Source organism: Brachyhypopomus gauderio, chromosome 2 (genome assembly GCF_052324685.1).
Source record: "Brachyhypopomus gauderio isolate BG-103 chromosome 2, BGAUD_0.2, whole genome shotgun sequence".
NCBI lineage: Eukaryota > Metazoa > Chordata > Actinopteri > Gymnotiformes > Hypopomidae > Brachyhypopomus > Brachyhypopomus gauderio.
The window spans coordinates 34,195,845-34,210,367 of NC_135212.1; the positions used below are offsets into that span (position 1 = coordinate 34,195,845).

The 14,523-nt window shown below is 44.0% G+C and overlaps 2 protein-coding genes across 7 annotated transcripts; both read left to right on the forward strand.

Annotated features, from left to right (window-relative positions):
- The first annotated feature begins 1,661 nt into the window (after nucleotides 1-1,661).
- On the forward strand, nucleotides 1,662-8,931 carry slc33a1 (solute carrier family 33 member 1). Of its 4 annotated transcripts, none has more exons than XM_076994736.1 (7): nucleotides 1,662-1,761; nucleotides 3,727-4,504; nucleotides 4,877-5,079; nucleotides 5,363-5,547; nucleotides 6,115-6,232; nucleotides 6,322-6,537; nucleotides 6,973-8,931. In XM_076994736.1, the coding sequence occupies exons 2-7, from the start codon at nucleotides 3,754-3,756 to the stop codon at nucleotides 7,138-7,140; spliced, it is 1,641 nt and encodes a 546-aa protein (XP_076850851.1). In that variant the 5' UTR covers nucleotides 1,662-1,761; nucleotides 3,727-3,753; the 3' UTR covers nucleotides 7,141-8,931. The 4 variants fall into 4 exon arrangements, with proteins under 4 accessions (XP_076850851.1, XP_076850850.1, XP_076850848.1 ...); XM_076994735.1 differs by lacking the exon at nucleotides 1,662-1,761 and adding an exon at nucleotides 1,776-1,916; XM_076994733.1 differs by lacking the exon at nucleotides 1,662-1,761 and adding an exon at nucleotides 3,019-3,253.
- Nucleotides 8,932-9,054: 123 nt separating this feature from the next.
- c18h3orf33 (c18h3orf33 homolog (H. sapiens)) lies at nucleotides 9,055-13,798 on the forward strand. 3 transcript variants are annotated; one of them, XR_013126841.1, is made up of 7 exons: nucleotides 9,055-9,420; nucleotides 9,652-9,711; nucleotides 10,209-10,362; nucleotides 11,046-11,126; nucleotides 11,419-11,579; nucleotides 11,956-13,169; nucleotides 13,365-13,798. XR_013126841.1 is itself a non-coding variant. In XM_076994737.1 (6 exons), the coding sequence occupies exons 1-6, from the start codon at nucleotides 9,205-9,207 to the stop codon at nucleotides 12,226-12,228; spliced, it is 945 nt and encodes a 314-aa protein (XP_076850852.1). In that variant the 5' UTR covers nucleotides 9,055-9,204; the 3' UTR covers nucleotides 12,229-13,247. The 3 variants fall into 3 exon arrangements, 2 of the variants coding, with proteins under 2 accessions (XP_076850852.1, XP_076850854.1); XM_076994737.1 differs by lacking the exon at nucleotides 13,365-13,798 and having other exon boundaries at nucleotides 11,956-13,247; XM_076994739.1 differs by lacking the exons at nucleotides 11,046-11,126; nucleotides 13,365-13,798 and having other exon boundaries at nucleotides 11,956-13,247.
- The last annotated feature ends 725 nt before the right edge of the window (nucleotides 13,799-14,523 follow it).

The window sequence follows — 14,523 nt, forward strand, 5'->3', positions numbered from 1 at the left end:
TTAATGAAAGATTTCAATATTATTTAAAAATTATAGATTTTAAATAAAAAATAAATTGCTAGGCTCTTTGATGGGCTCCCCTGGCCCTGGGGCCCGGGACAATAGACCCGGTTGTCCCCCCCCTGTCGACGGGGCTGACTGAGAGACATAATCTAAAAAATGATTTTTGAATAATTTATTTGTGTGTTACTGCGGCAAATAAGTATTTGAACACCTGCCAATCTGCAAAAATTCTGGCCCTCAAAGACCTTAGTCCGCCTCTAAAAAGTCCACCTCCACTCTACATATTATTCTAAATTAGAAGCACTTGTTTGAGGTCATTAGCTGCATAAAGACACCTGTCCAACCCACACAATCAGTAAGACTCCAACTACTAACATGGCTAAAACCAAAGAGCTGTCCAAAGACACCAGAGACAAAATTGTAGACCTCCACAAGGCTGGAAAGGGCTACGGGGCAATTGCCAAGCAGCTTGGTGAAAAAAGATCAACTGTTGGAGCAATTATTAGAAAATGGAAGAAGCTAAACATGACTGTCAATCTCCCTCGGACTGGGGCTCCATGCAAGATCTTACCTCTTAGCGTAACGGTGATCCTAAGGAAAGGTGAGGAATTAGCCCAGAACTACTCGGGAGGAGCTGGTTAATGACCTGAACAGAGCTGGCACCTCTGTTTCCAAGGTTACTGTGGGTAATACACTAAGATGTCATAGTTTAAAGTCATGCATGGCATGGAAGGTTCCTCAGCTTAACTCAGCACATGTCCAGGCCCGTCTTAAGTTTGCCCATGACTATTTGAATGATCCAGAGGAGTCAGGGGAGAAAGTTTTGTGGTCAGATGAGACCAAAATAGATCTTTTTGGTCTTAATTCCACTTGCTGTGTTTGGAGGACAAAGAATGAGTACCTTCCAAAAACATAATCTCTACTGTGAAGCACGGGGGTGGAAGCATCATGCTTTGGGGGTGTTTTTCTGCACATGGGACAGGATGACGGCACTGTATTGTGAGACTCCGTGTTTCTCAGCAACAGGCCAGAAACCTGGCTGATCTGGAGAAGATCTGTGTGGAGGAATGGGCCAAAATCCCTGCTGCAGTGTGTGCAAATCTGGTTAAAAAACTACAGGAAATGTTTGACCTTTGCAATTGCAAACAAAGGCTACTGTACCAAATATTAACATTAATTTCACAGGTACTTATTTGCAGCAATAACACAAAATATTAAAAGATCATACATTGTGATTTCTGGATTTAATTTCCTTTTATATTGTCTCACAGTGGACATGCACATAAGATAAATTTCACAACCCTCCATGATTTCTAAGTGGGAGAGCTTGCAAAGTTGCAGGGTACTTATTTTTTAATTGAAATACTTATTTTCCTCACTGTATGAGTTGAGTTCACTACGTTCAATGTACATTGGCCCTAAGAAAGTCTATAACCATTACACATATTAACAGTCAGAGCATTGAAAGTAAAGAGTACAGGGGTAACAACTTAACCTACTGTTTAACATTTTGAATGTCGTGTGAAGGCAGGCTCTTGGTTGGAGGTCAAGTCATAAGTGGACATTTACACTTGCATTTAGGTTTTGGGAGCGAAGAACCCGAAACACCAATATCACATGATTTGGGAAGGGAACCAGAGTTACAGGTGCAGTTATCAAATCTTCCACTTGAGGGCAGTGATGAGTCGTGCATGGCTCAAGGTGAAGAGTTTCTGTTTGCTAAGGGAAGTTTTTTTAAGCATTGAGATGTAAGACCAGGTAAGCTGGATTGATGACATACGCTGATAACGTTGGTCAACTTAACTCCTGTTGAGTTTCTAAAGCACAATTTCTCCCGTTTTTATCAAGTCTGTACACACACAATGTGTGTTTTTATTAACTGGTGTGTGGCAAGCTTCTTCGGAACTCTGCAGGTAACCGTTTGATGCCCGTTCTTAAAACCTTGGTGGGCGTTGTCCTAGTAATTTCTAAGCGTGAGAGGTGTGAGCGTGTGAATTGCTTGAAATGCCTGTGACTTGAGAGCCTTGCAGAAGTCTTCTAATTTACATGTGTGAAACGTGTCGATTTAACATGTTACCATCAGCGATGGCTTAGTTACCTTGAAAAAGTAATACGATTACTGATTACTCCTTTAAAAAGTAACTTGGTTACGTTACATATTACTTGATTTAAAAAGTAACAACGTTAGATTACAAGTTACTTTAGTAGTTACATTCAGCAGCAAAATTAGTTTTTCCAATAGCCTACTCACTTTATTGGAAGTACATTTTTAACAGTAACAATGTATCTCCTGACATTACTTTTGTGTTGCTGCGTGGTATTATTTGTAAATATATTTGTAAACGTAATACAAGCGAACTGGCATCGATTTGGCGCACCCTCTAGTGCAGCGCCCCTATGCGTCGCATACGCTGCATACCCCCTTTTTGCGCCACTGAATATAGCTACATTATTATATTATGTCTATGGAGAACACTGCACAGAATCACATGAACGCGCTCTCACAGGTTCGCTCGCAGCGTGCGGAGTCGAGCGCTACGGTCAGACGCAAAAGTATAACTGAGCCAAGAAGAAAGCAAAAAATATATATTTTTACTAAGAAAAATAAAAATAGTAACGCACAGTTACTTGGATAAATAACTTTAATCTGATTACTGGACTGGAAATAGTAACTCGTCATATTACTCGTTACTGAAAAAGTGGTAAGATTAGAGTAACGCGTTACTGACATCACTGGTTACCATACTTTCACAATCTACACGTTAATCAAGAACACTGTTGGGGCGGCCTCACTTTCCTGGACAAAGTATTGTCTGGTGAAAATCAAATCAGTTCAAATCAGGGCAGTTGATATCAAGACTGGGAAAATGTGGCCATGAAGCAACAATGTATAAGACTAGATTTGTTAGTTAACGCTACCAATTAAAAAACATACTGGAAATATCCAGTCTCGTAATTCCTGGGGTGTCGAGGTAAAAGCGGAACTCTAAACAAGAACTAAGACACGTCAGCGGAAAGGCGCGGAGCCATTTGATTGCGGCACCAGACGCCGCTTCCTCGTTTGTGCAGAATGAAATCTAACACATTATGGACGCTATCCAGCTAGGCAAGCTGCTGTTTCATGGATGTGTATTTTGCGTGAAACATTGCAGATTTTATGTCAGTTGCTGTCAGACAATTACCTGATTTTATTTCGTTTTACACACTTAAATCATTGATCGTTTACATGGCATGTGGCTTGTCTTGAAAGGTAAGGAGTTATCTGGCGACCCAATGTCTTGTTAGCGTTGGATATGTTCACGTCGCCCTTCTGTCATGATTTGGTGTGTAACTGGTTATGGCCCTCGCAGTGCTCTGTCCTTAGAAGCTCACCGATCGGTCGCTTAATAAAGGCATCACGGTGCTTCCGGCTTGCGCTATAATTAGCTTGGTTAATCTCGTAGTAAAAACTTGCTAGATTCCCTGGTGCTACCACGACCTGGTTGATCTCGGTGTAAAAACCCTGATATATACGTGAGTATAATTGTTAATGCTTTTCCGTAGCTGAATCTCCTTCAGTCATCATTGTTTTGGTGGTTTCGTGACATCACTGGTGGGCCTGGCCCTGTTACTGCCAACTCATGCTGTGTCTGCATTTCCAAACGAGCAACCTACCTCACTCTTCAGTGTTCTATGTTCATGTTCACTCTGATTTGTGAAGTGACTGACCCATTCTGGTTTCAGGGCTCATCAGTTTAATGCCCAGGAAACATGGACTTGTCTGAGTCCATATCCCACATGAACGGGAGACAGAGAAAGCCCGTGGCGGTGGTGTCGGACATGAGTGACCGGGGAGCCGAACCGCCTGACGGAGGAGCTACGGACGATGAGGAGAGACTCCTTCGGGTCTCGGACAGCGAGAACGGGCGGGCGAGATCACGGGCTGGCGTGCGTGGTGAACTGGGCAGCGTGTCACTGCTTCTCTTCCTCTACGTGCTGCAGGGCATTCCATTGGGCCTGGCGGGCAGCATTCCTCTGATCATGCAGAGCAAGAGTGTCAGCTACAGAGACCAGGCCTACTTCAGCTTCGTCTTCTGGCCCTTCAGTCTGAAACTGCTATGGGCACCGCTGGTGGACTCGCTGTACGTGCGGCGCTTCGGCCGCAGGAAGTCCTGGCTCGTGCCGACCCAGTATCTGCTGGGGCTCTTCATGCTGGGACTGTCCTTCATTGTGGACTCCCTGCTGCAGACTGACGGGACCAAGGGGCCCGACGTGATCGCCCTTACAGCTGTCTTTTTCGTTTTGGCCTTCCTTGCCGCCACGCAGGACATCGCCGTGGATGGCTGGGCGCTGACCATGCTGTCCCGAGAGAATGTGGGCTATGCCTCCACCTGCAACTCCGTGGGTCAGACGGCTGGCTACTTCCTGGGCAATGTGCTGTTTCTGGCTCTGGAGTCGGCTGATTTCTGCAACAAGTACCTGAGGTTTGAGCCGCAGGAGCAGGGCATCATCACACTGGCAGGTGAGGAGACGGGAAGAGCATGGTGACTGTTTTTGTGCCTTTTTTTTTTTTTGGACTGCACCAACGTTGACCCTGACAGCAGCTTTAAGTGGATCAATTAGATAAGAGGTTCATGGGTTTAATGTAGTTTAGAGGCATCCTGGAGTATGCTTGCAGAATGGTGGTCATAGGCAGAAATATGGTTCATTATTGTTATTCAGATTCAGCAAACTTTATTCATCCCTGAGGGGCAATCGTGGGCAGTTGAGGGCAATTGTCCATTATATTTTGCCTTGATGGAAATAAGTTCATTCAGTCCAATTTGTTGTTTTCAGGTACTGGTTCTGTCTGCATGGTTCTATTTGTCATGTCCGTTTTATTTATGCACATCAGACTTCCTGTTTTTCTGGGGTGTCGTGTTCATGGTGTCCACCACCCTGGTGGCCTTCATGAAGACGGAGAACGGCACATCACACCGCTCCAAGAGGAGACCGAAGGAGGAGACACAGGGAGTCATGGAGACATACAAGCTCCTTCTCCACATCATTAAGATGCCCACCGTGTTCACCTTCTGCTGTCTGCTCCTCACTTCAAAGGTGCGGGGGCAGCTCTAAGGCTCCTCTATAGGGCCTGAGGAGAATTAAACGCCTAATGGGGCTTTTGATCTGAGAGGCTATTACCATTGGGGCTGGTAATGCATGGCAAATTACTTCACTAAAGTTTTCAGTTTATTTTATAAGAATCTTGAAATGATCATTAAATCGGGTCTAAACAGAAAATTGCCTCGTGGTGTCTCTGAAATCTCCGTTTGCAATGTACCGCCATGCAATGTCTCCTTCATGTACCTAACATCTCTCCCCCACCCCCACCCCGGGTCAGATTGGCTTCTCTGCCGCTGATGCGGTGACTGGATTGAAGCTGGTGGAAGCAGGCGTACCTAAGGCGGAGCTGGCGCTGCTGGCTGTGCCCATGGTACCTCTCCAGATCCTGCTGCCACTGATCATCAGCAAGTACACGGCAGGACCGCGACCACTCGACATCTTCTACAAGGCCTTCCCCTTCAGGTGCCTGAACACCCACTCGTGCTTTTACAAACTCCCACACTCCAGAAGCGTTCAGAACGGTCTGCGGAACGCCTTAGGAAATGTTTACACTCACTAAACACATCTGCAGCTGAAGATCACTCCTGGGTGATGGTACTGTGTTAGTAGTGCATTAGTAGTTTATAATTAGTGCTCACACTGCTTAGGTTAAAGCAGTGTGACAAAAAAAATGTATTAGTCTTAAGAGAAATCTTGATTAATCTTGGGAGCTTCATTCAGGAGGAATGTGGAGTTTTCTCACCATTTTGAATTAATACCTGACATGCCTTGTATACTTACACATTTTGTTGTTTACATTACAGTCCGAATCAATGCAGTGATTGTTTAATACTTAATGCTCAGTTGCTCATATAAATGCTTTTCAAGCTTGTATACATGTCAAATATGGAAAAGAACACATGGTAAACTGCATGGCTGTGTTCATGAGTCATATGGTAATTCTTTAAGTGGCCATGGCCAGCAGAGTGCAGACCCCAGTACAGTAACGGCACCAGTGTGCAGTCGATCACCTCGTGTGGCCTTTGGCAGGTTGCTGATTGGTTTGGAGTACGCGCTGCTGGTGTGGTGGACTCCCAGTGTGCGGCAGGGCGGGGGCTTCCCTGTGTATTACTACGCCGCCGTGCTGTTCAGCTACGCTCTGCACCAGGTGAGTCTGCCTAACACGTCCGTGTTCTGCAAAAATAAAGTGTCTCCAAAAAGTGTCTCTCCATCTTAATATTTTTGTTTCTCCACTAGGTGGCACTATACAGCATGTATGTTGCTTGCATGGCTTTTCATGCCAAGGTGAGCGACCCAGTGATAGGGGGCACATACATGACGCTGCTCAACACGGTGACTAATCTGGGGGGGAACTGGCCCTCCACGCTGGCCCTGTGGCTGGTGGACCCCCTCACCCACAAACAGTGCCAGGGAGCGGCGGGTCAGACGTGCGGCTCGGTCGAAGAAGCTGGGGTGAGTCCTCCCTCCGCTGTGACGTGCTGCCTTGTGTTGCCATGGCTGCAACCACAATATAGAGCAAAGCTTTAGTCTTGCATGGCCTGGGTTCCCTTTTACATAATAAAACATATTCTCCCGTCCAAATAATTAAAAATCGATGGCACTTAAAGGAAATCCCTTGCACAGGTGACAGCATTGCTATGGATGAAGGAACCTGAAGGTGTGGGTAGGGGTTTTTGAATAATGTAGGGATAACTGGTTTCCACTCAATTTTGTTTATTTGCCGCATGATCACAGAGTGTGTGCAGGTGGGGCTGCCTTTAAGGGTTCTGGTGCTGTCCAGTCTTAAACCGGACAGGACCGGGGTTCTTGCGTCCTGTCCGAGTTTAAAACCTGTCTGAGTTGTTGAGCTCACCACCCGGTTGCCCTTTTCCCTTTCTTCCTCTGCAGCTGTGCGTTAAAGAAGGCGGTGTGTGTGTGACGGCCCTGGACGGCTACTATGTGGAGTCGCTGGTGTGTGTGCTGATCGGCCTGTGCTGGTGGGTCTTCTTTGGGAAGAAAATGAAGCGATTGCAGGAGGAGAGTCCGTCGGCTTGGCACTGCCGAATCCGCAAATAACACCAGCGGATGCTGTTCGCCCGAAGTCTCGGACTCTTAAAGGAAACGTTTAATAGCTAATGTTGCTAACAGTGAGTGAGAATCTATAGGGGATCATTTAGCATGTTGCTAACAGTGAGTGAGAACTTGTGAGGGACCGTTTAGCATGATGCTAGCGGTGAGAAAGAACCTATGGGGTACATGTTTAGCATGTTCACAAAATTAAAAGGACCTACTGGATTTCACTTCTTATTAGCAATGCTAGCATTATAAGTCAAGCATCCCGATAGTTTTACTCTGTGGCCACACAATGCCTTGCTCTTCCTTTATTTTACATGCTTGTAGTAGTTTTTTTCAGACTTTGGTCAAGCTCCAGCTAGACTGAAGTCGCTGAAGATGTATGTCTAAGCTTGTGGGGATTGAAACAGTGCAATTTTCTGTACTGTCAGGTCCGTACACTGATCTCCCACCATTTCCCCAGGTTTAAAATGGGGTTTAGATAAAACTCTCCTAATGTAGTGTGTACTGTAAGCCATACCTGAATGTAGGTAGTTACTGCTTCTACACTGTTCTCGTCGTCTCGGTTCTGTTATGCCAAATATCTGATCAGGCTTTATCTTAAAGAGCCGATTTCCCTGTGCCTTCTGGGTTTATTGAATAATTTTCTTTCCCTCAAATGAAGAGCACCAGAACTTAATTTTTTATACAGAGTGGAACATGTGCAAAATGGTTGCCTCTGCATTACTGACAACTGCAAGTTAATTTGTTTTAATTTAATACATTTTTCTTCAAGTTTTTCCAGTGTGGTAATCAAACCTAAATTTCACATTTGATACTGTGCCGGCCTTCCTTGCTCGTAAAAACATGACTATATTTTGTTGTCTATTTCTGTGAATTATTTGACCCACACCAAACATCTTACTTAAAGTAGCTTACATTTGTACCACATGATTTTCTTAGTTTAGGAGAAGTTTTGAATAATCATAACTTATGCAACTCTGTCAAAATGAGAAGAAAATGTGTTTCACCCCCTCAGTTAGTATGAAGTCTCCTTGAAGTAATACTTCACTGAAAGTACTAACACAGAAGCATCCACTTTAAAGCTCAGAGTGGCCCCATAGCCTTATTCAAGTTTAATGAATTATTATGCAAAGTGGCCCACATTCATGAATAATTGTGCTATAGCATTTAGGGTTGATGAGCTTGGAATGTGTGTTGATCTCAAACCAGAGAGGAACTTCTTCCTTTTTACAGTGCTTTTTCTCCCTGTGTTTTATTGCCAGTATGCTGGGTACTGTTTTAATGTGTGACTGAACTCGCAATACCAGCTACCATTGATGTCTTTAAGGAAAGAAATATTTGTGTAATCTCGGTCAGTGTCCAAAGAAACATGGTTAGGTGTTTTTGTTTGTTTTGTTTTGGTGATGTCTGAGAACTTTTGAGATTTGACTGATGTCACGGCAACCCACCAGCACCTGGAAGAGTAAACACGGGGTGATGGTATCGCAGTTTGTTAACTTGTTAACTTAATCACTTGAATTATGAGCTGTCCCTTTGAAAATTGTTTCTTCATGTTGATTCTTTTTGTTGTTGTTGTTGAAGGATTATTGGAATATTTTCCAAGGTAGTTTTCATGTATGTAGACAGGCATTTGTAAGAGGGCTGCAGATACTATCTGACTGAATTGATGATGATTGTAAATATTTAAAAATGTAAAACAGTTCTGAGGAACATTTTGCCTCTGTTCCAAAATTTAAATATTTAAGAAATACAGCGTATATATCACATGTAATTAAAGCCATGTCACGCAAACCTGGTGTTTTTTTAGGGGGGTGTATATGCCTACACAGGTATTCGTGGTGTGGTTGTGGGCGACTTTGAAGCAAGGAACGGCGCCATGTGAGAAACCTCTATAGCTGTTGAAGCAGTACACTACCAGCACTCAAGGTCTTCTCATGCGAGTCTGCTCCATGTGTAGTGACAGAAACTCCAGTGAGAACGTGTTGGAGAACTTGCAAGCCAACCAATGTACACTCCGCGCATCAAACGGCGACTTTACATTATCGATTTGCTAGTGCTGTAGGTATGACTAAGGGAATTGCGGTCAGTTTAAGCGGAGCGGCGTATGTTTTTGGCCTGATTCCCCTGCCGTGTCTGCGGGGCGGAGTTTCAGCTGCAGCGCTTCGTTTCATAAACAAGATGCCAGAGTCGCGTAATAAAAACGCGAAACCCGAACCGCAACCCTTCAATTTTATCAGAGAGGCATCGACGTTTGTTGACGATAACCTGTCTCTTATTCGGGTAAGGCGTTTCGTTTAGAACAAGACGTTCACATGACCTCATGGTGCGTTGTTGCAATGTTTTAATTTGGCTATTTAGCTAAGGTGGCTAGCGCACGCGGAAGACATCCGGACACGCGCGCCCCTTTTACTGCCCACGCGCCAGGTGTTCATGCCGTGCAGGAAACCTCATTTTGATGCGTTGTATTTTCTTTTATGTTCGGAAATGTAATTAATCTGTCTTCCCTCGCAGAACATCAGCACGGTGCTTGCAGTAGCCGGTGTTATCACAATAGCCAGAAGTATCAAGTTGGTAAATATATGGAAGCGAATCATTAAAAACATTTTTCACTTCTCAGTTATGAAAAACGTGGCCTATTACGATTTCATCCTTGAGTAAATCACTCAACTATTTTAAAATCACTCAAACGTTTATAATCTTCTCGATAATTTGCATTGAGACACAGATGGTAGCACTGTGACCTTAGGAGGTCATGGTCCAGGGCAATTTAAGTTGACAGCTGATGTAATAATAATTTAACCCGTTAATTTAATCTGGTCTCATTCGGTGGTGCATCATCTAGATTAAAGTCTCTTATCTTTTAAGAACATTATACTGTTTAGGACTATAGTGAAACAATAAAATGTGTATAAAATTTATATTATCTTTTAAAACATTGCCTTTTACTTCTTAGTACATATTTTCAAAGCATTTTGTTAAACGATTAGTTCTTTAAATGATAAATATCTATAAATGATAATATTCATGTAAAGTTATTGTTAACTGTTCTTCCTTCTTTTTGTCTTCAGATGACTAGGTTTGGGTCTCCCTCTGAAATTCCTGTCCAATTCATTGAGAAGACAATCAGTATTAGAGGAAAAGTGAGACGTGTAACAGAGAGAGGGCTTGAAGTTGGACATGTCCCAGTTTATGTCCCCTTAGTGTCTCATCTGTTGACTAATCGTAAGAGCACACGCAGCCACGTGTCCAACCATAATTCATCTAACACAAACGCCCACACCCACCCCACACAGACCCATTAAAACCAACGATTCACTGCCCATCTGTCAGAGAGTTCGCCACGTCCATCTGCACATCTGGCTGCAATAAAAAATTAATCCTTGCTATTTCTTGGAAAAACAAACGCACAGATATTCACTGTTTCCTTATTATCATCTCTCGAGTAGTGTGCAAGATGAGAGTTTGATGGAAGGATTGATAAAATGTCCTTCCTCTCATCATTTACCCTGATAGTTAAGATTTTCATCTTGTTTCTGTGATGTAGCTGAATTTCATGTTGTATCTCTGTGAAGGGACAGTGATCGGTTCAACCATACTAAGCCTATGCATTTTTTTTTCTAAGCAAATTGAAGGGTTTGAATGGTGACCATTTGCACATTTACAAGATTTTGATTCAGTTTATTTAGGGACATGTCTTAATTATAAAATTAGTAGAGAAAAATGCCTTCCATAATAATATTACAAAATGCAGATGTACCCTGAAAGTGGGTATAAATGATAAAAATTCGCTTTGCTTAGCTCTGTATAAACTAGACTTCAGCTTTTATTGTGAACCGAAGTTAAGCTGTAGGGATTATGGCTCTACTTGTGGATTAATGACCATGTCTGATGTGTATTTATTCCAGTCAGTCGTGTTGTCTTCCTCACTCCGTGTGTGATGGACATCTCAATGAAAGAGCCACAGTTCACCCACAATCCCCATAATTGTTAGTGTATTTATGAAAAGAATATCCTTAATCAACATCTTTATCAGCAATAATATTTTATTACGCTCATATATCATGAGTTCCCTGCCAGGCTGATGGGGTTTTCCTCACCAAATAAGACCACAGTAAAAACACGTTTACTCTAAGACACTTTTTGAAGACAGACAGCTTTAAGCCTCCCCCAACTTTTCCCGTCGTAAAGCTACTTTGAAGTACACTCCCATCAAGCCTAGCTTTAAACGGGTCAGCGAGTAGATATAGCTCACTCGTGGACTCTCCTGCCCTCCGCCAGGGCAACCCGTCAGCCCTCTGGATGTTCGTTTGGCTGGAGTGGAGCTGACCCCGCAGGGCCACGACTGGCTTGCTCAGCGGCTAAGGGTAGGCGAGATTGTCTGGCTTCGTCTGATTGGCCGACAGGGTGAGAGCCTCCACTGTCTGGTGTCTGTCAGCAGGGTAGGTGAGATAACACAGATCTGTAGGGTCACCTACAGATCTCCCCTTGAAACTGGAATGCTTGACCGGCGATGGCCTTTCAGTTTAATTTACAAATAAGTTAATCATTTTTTTTTCTTGAAATGAGCGGCAGAGAAATCAGCTGTTTTCTAGTTATCAGGTGGTATCTGTCTAAGGAATAGTCACTAATGACTGAGAACACAAAGTTTTTTGTTCATGAACTACATTAATTACCCATCATTATTCATGAACATTGTGCTGTTTAGGCACTTTAACTGTAAGTTTATACTGCTATATTTTATAGTTATTTTATAGTTTATACTGAAAAACACTGTTGTGATATTCTGCTTGAGTAGAGGTCTGTGTGTCCCTGCAGGGTGTTCTGTTTAACACGTGTGTGAACGAGGAGGTACTGCGCTTGGGTCTGGGCAGGACCGCTCCCCTGCACGGTCTGGACCCTCACTCCCGCCTCTGCTGGAAGCTCCACAGGCGGCTGCTCCGCTCTGAGCGGAAGGCCGAGAGGCAGGGTGAGGGCCTGTGGAAAGAACCCGGAAGGGGGGACCGGCTCGCCCTGGCCTTCCGAGACAGCCTGGTCGTCACGATGATAAAGAAGGTCTGGAAATGGATGTGGAAGAGGAGGGACCAGTGATGCAGGTGCATTCTGAGAGGGAGAAGATCATCATCGCAGCCTGTGGTGCACACGCCACGTAATCCTGGAGGCGGTCCTCCTTACCTCGACACGTCTTTATTTTCTGCGAGATATTTTGGTGGTGTTATTTTGTGGTGTATGGAAACTACAACCCCACTTCATCTTCGGTATCACCACACATTCTTGCTTCCATATTCGCTCGCATTGAGAGTGACACAGCTGGCTACATGGGGAGAGATGAATTTAGTCTTTCGTTCTTAATCCTCTTATTCTAAAAGTGGAAGTGTGGAGCCGGTTCAGTGCCGCTTAAGATCAAGGCCAGCAAGAGCGGAGAACGTGATGTGTCTGGATGTACGAGACCCAGTTTTATTCTGACACTGTGCCTCAAGGGGAACCTGCATCTCCAGCCTCATCTCATGGGCGCTTTGAAGCAGGAAGCATTTGTCAGCTCTGGATCCGTTAGCTTTCACATGCGCCACACACGGCGTTTTCAATCCAGGATTGTGATTATATAAACTTCACTCCACACACCTTTCTCAAGTCCATCCACATGGTCCTGATGATCTAGACAACACACACATCCAGACCGCCCCATCGGCTTCTGTCCCATAATGCTCAGTGGTTCTATTTCCCCCATGAACGAAGGAGGTGTGGGGGAGCAACGTTTTGTCGACAAAGCTGTGGGGGTCTGCTGGTTTACCCCCTTGGACACAATAGAGATGGGGAGGGGTCCTGTTGCTATAGAAATGCTTAATCCAGAAGACAAAGTGCATCAAAAAAAGGGGGTCCCCTTCAGGGTCCTAGAGGCCTTCGGCTTCAAGAAGTGGATAGTGAGGAAACTATAAGAATTAAGTGAGGAGGAGGGGCTGACGAAAGTAAAGAAGACTTTCAGTCTAGAGATCTGCTTTGGAGAGCACTGTCTGAATGAATACTTTAGCTATGTAAGTGTTTGGAATGGCAGTGGACCTTTTTAAATTATGACAAACTGACTTTATAACAATAAATGCAAAATAAAAACATCTTAAAAACATCTTGTGTTTGTGTATGAGCACTGCAATTTTGGCAACCGTTTCATCAGCTGTATTGTTGCCATGGTTAATGTTCTATGGAATCGTCCTTGTTCATCTGTCAAACAGCAAACGCATTGCAGGAAGAGTTGAAGAGCCCGTCCCAGTGGGGACACGTGGGTACGACCTGTCTGTCTGAACAAAGCTAAGTAGAGCCATAGTGTCTTACCCTGCATGCCATAGTCCTCCCAGCGTGTGGAGTCGGAGGAGGACCTGCGGAGGACGGCTAGCGAGGTGGTGCTTCTGACTCACTCAATAGGAGGTATTGCCACTTACACTGTACTCCTACAACATCTCAGAACAGCCACTTCATTCCAAAACCCCTTGACCATGTATGTTCGTGACATTAGTAAGTCAACTGATCCTGAGTCAGGGTCTCAAGATGTTTGACGGATCACGATGGCTTTGTACGCTGTGTTCTAGTGTTAGTGTGAAAGTGCTGATTCACTACCATTGTCTTTGCACCATATAGTTATATGGAAAAACAAATGAAAGCCTGATCTGGGAACAGTGTTCTCAAAAAAGAGCCTTGCGACCTGTCCACTGGTCTTTGTGTTCATCTCACACAGGTCATTCATTCTACCTCAAGCTGATGCTGGCTGCGGGAATCTGGGTAGGGCGGAGGGAGGGAGAGGTGGAGGAGAGTGGGTCGGCCTCTGTCCCTTTTGTTGTGCAAATGTTTCCAGCAGCCATGGCAGGAACCCCAGCCTCATTGGCCCTGTGAATTTGAACCAATAGAGCGCATGAGAGGGGTGTGATCGCTGGGCGCAACTCTGACAGACTTTGAACTGAGACAGGCAGCGGTTTAAGGGAATCTGTGGGAGGGACCGGTGGACTGTTGAAAACACTCCTGCTATATGCCTTGGAAAATGTGTACTTTATATACTTGGTGGAGATTGATGGAGAGAACAGCACTCTTTGTTGAATTAAATCATGGGAAATGTGGATGCTCACACTTTCCTAAATTGAATATATATAATATTTATAATTGCTTTATAAAGTGGAATAGAGGGTAATAGAGGGTAGGTAAAAATTGCACATTTGTAATGAATTTTCAAAGTGTAGACTTTATCAAAACTGTATATTATAAAGTAAGAAAAAACTTTTTTTAAGTTGTGAATAATAAACAGCGGAGCAAAAATAATCTCAAACCTCTATGAAGAAAGACAACATTTAATACAAACCATCAAACGAATGAATGAATTTATTCATGGATAAATGGATATTC

Bases quoted from the DNA above. Each gene is read 5' to 3' on its own strand.
- slc33a1 (XM_076994736.1), top strand. From the start codon at position 3,754: ATGGACTTGTCTGAGTCCATATCCCACATGAACGGGAGACAGAGAAAG. The intron at 5,080-5,362 runs GTGCGGGGGCAG...ACCCCGGGTCAG, and splicing joins GTCTGCTCCTCACTTCAAAG to ATTGGCTTCTCTGCCGCTGA. The intron at 5,548-6,114 runs GTGCCTGAACAC...GGCCTTTGGCAG, and splicing joins TACAAGGCCTTCCCCTTCAG to GTTGCTGATTGGTTTGGAGT.
- c18h3orf33 (XM_076994737.1), top strand. From the start codon at position 9,205: ATGACTAAGGGAATTGCGGTCAGTTTAAGCGGAGCGGCGTATGTTTTT. The intron at 9,712-10,208 runs GTAAATATATGG...TTTTGTCTTCAG, and splicing joins TAGCCAGAAGTATCAAGTTG to ATGACTAGGTTTGGGTCTCC. The intron at 10,363-11,045 runs GTAAGAGCACAC...TATTTATTCCAG, and splicing joins GTCTCATCTGTTGACTAATC to TCAGTCGTGTTGTCTTCCTC.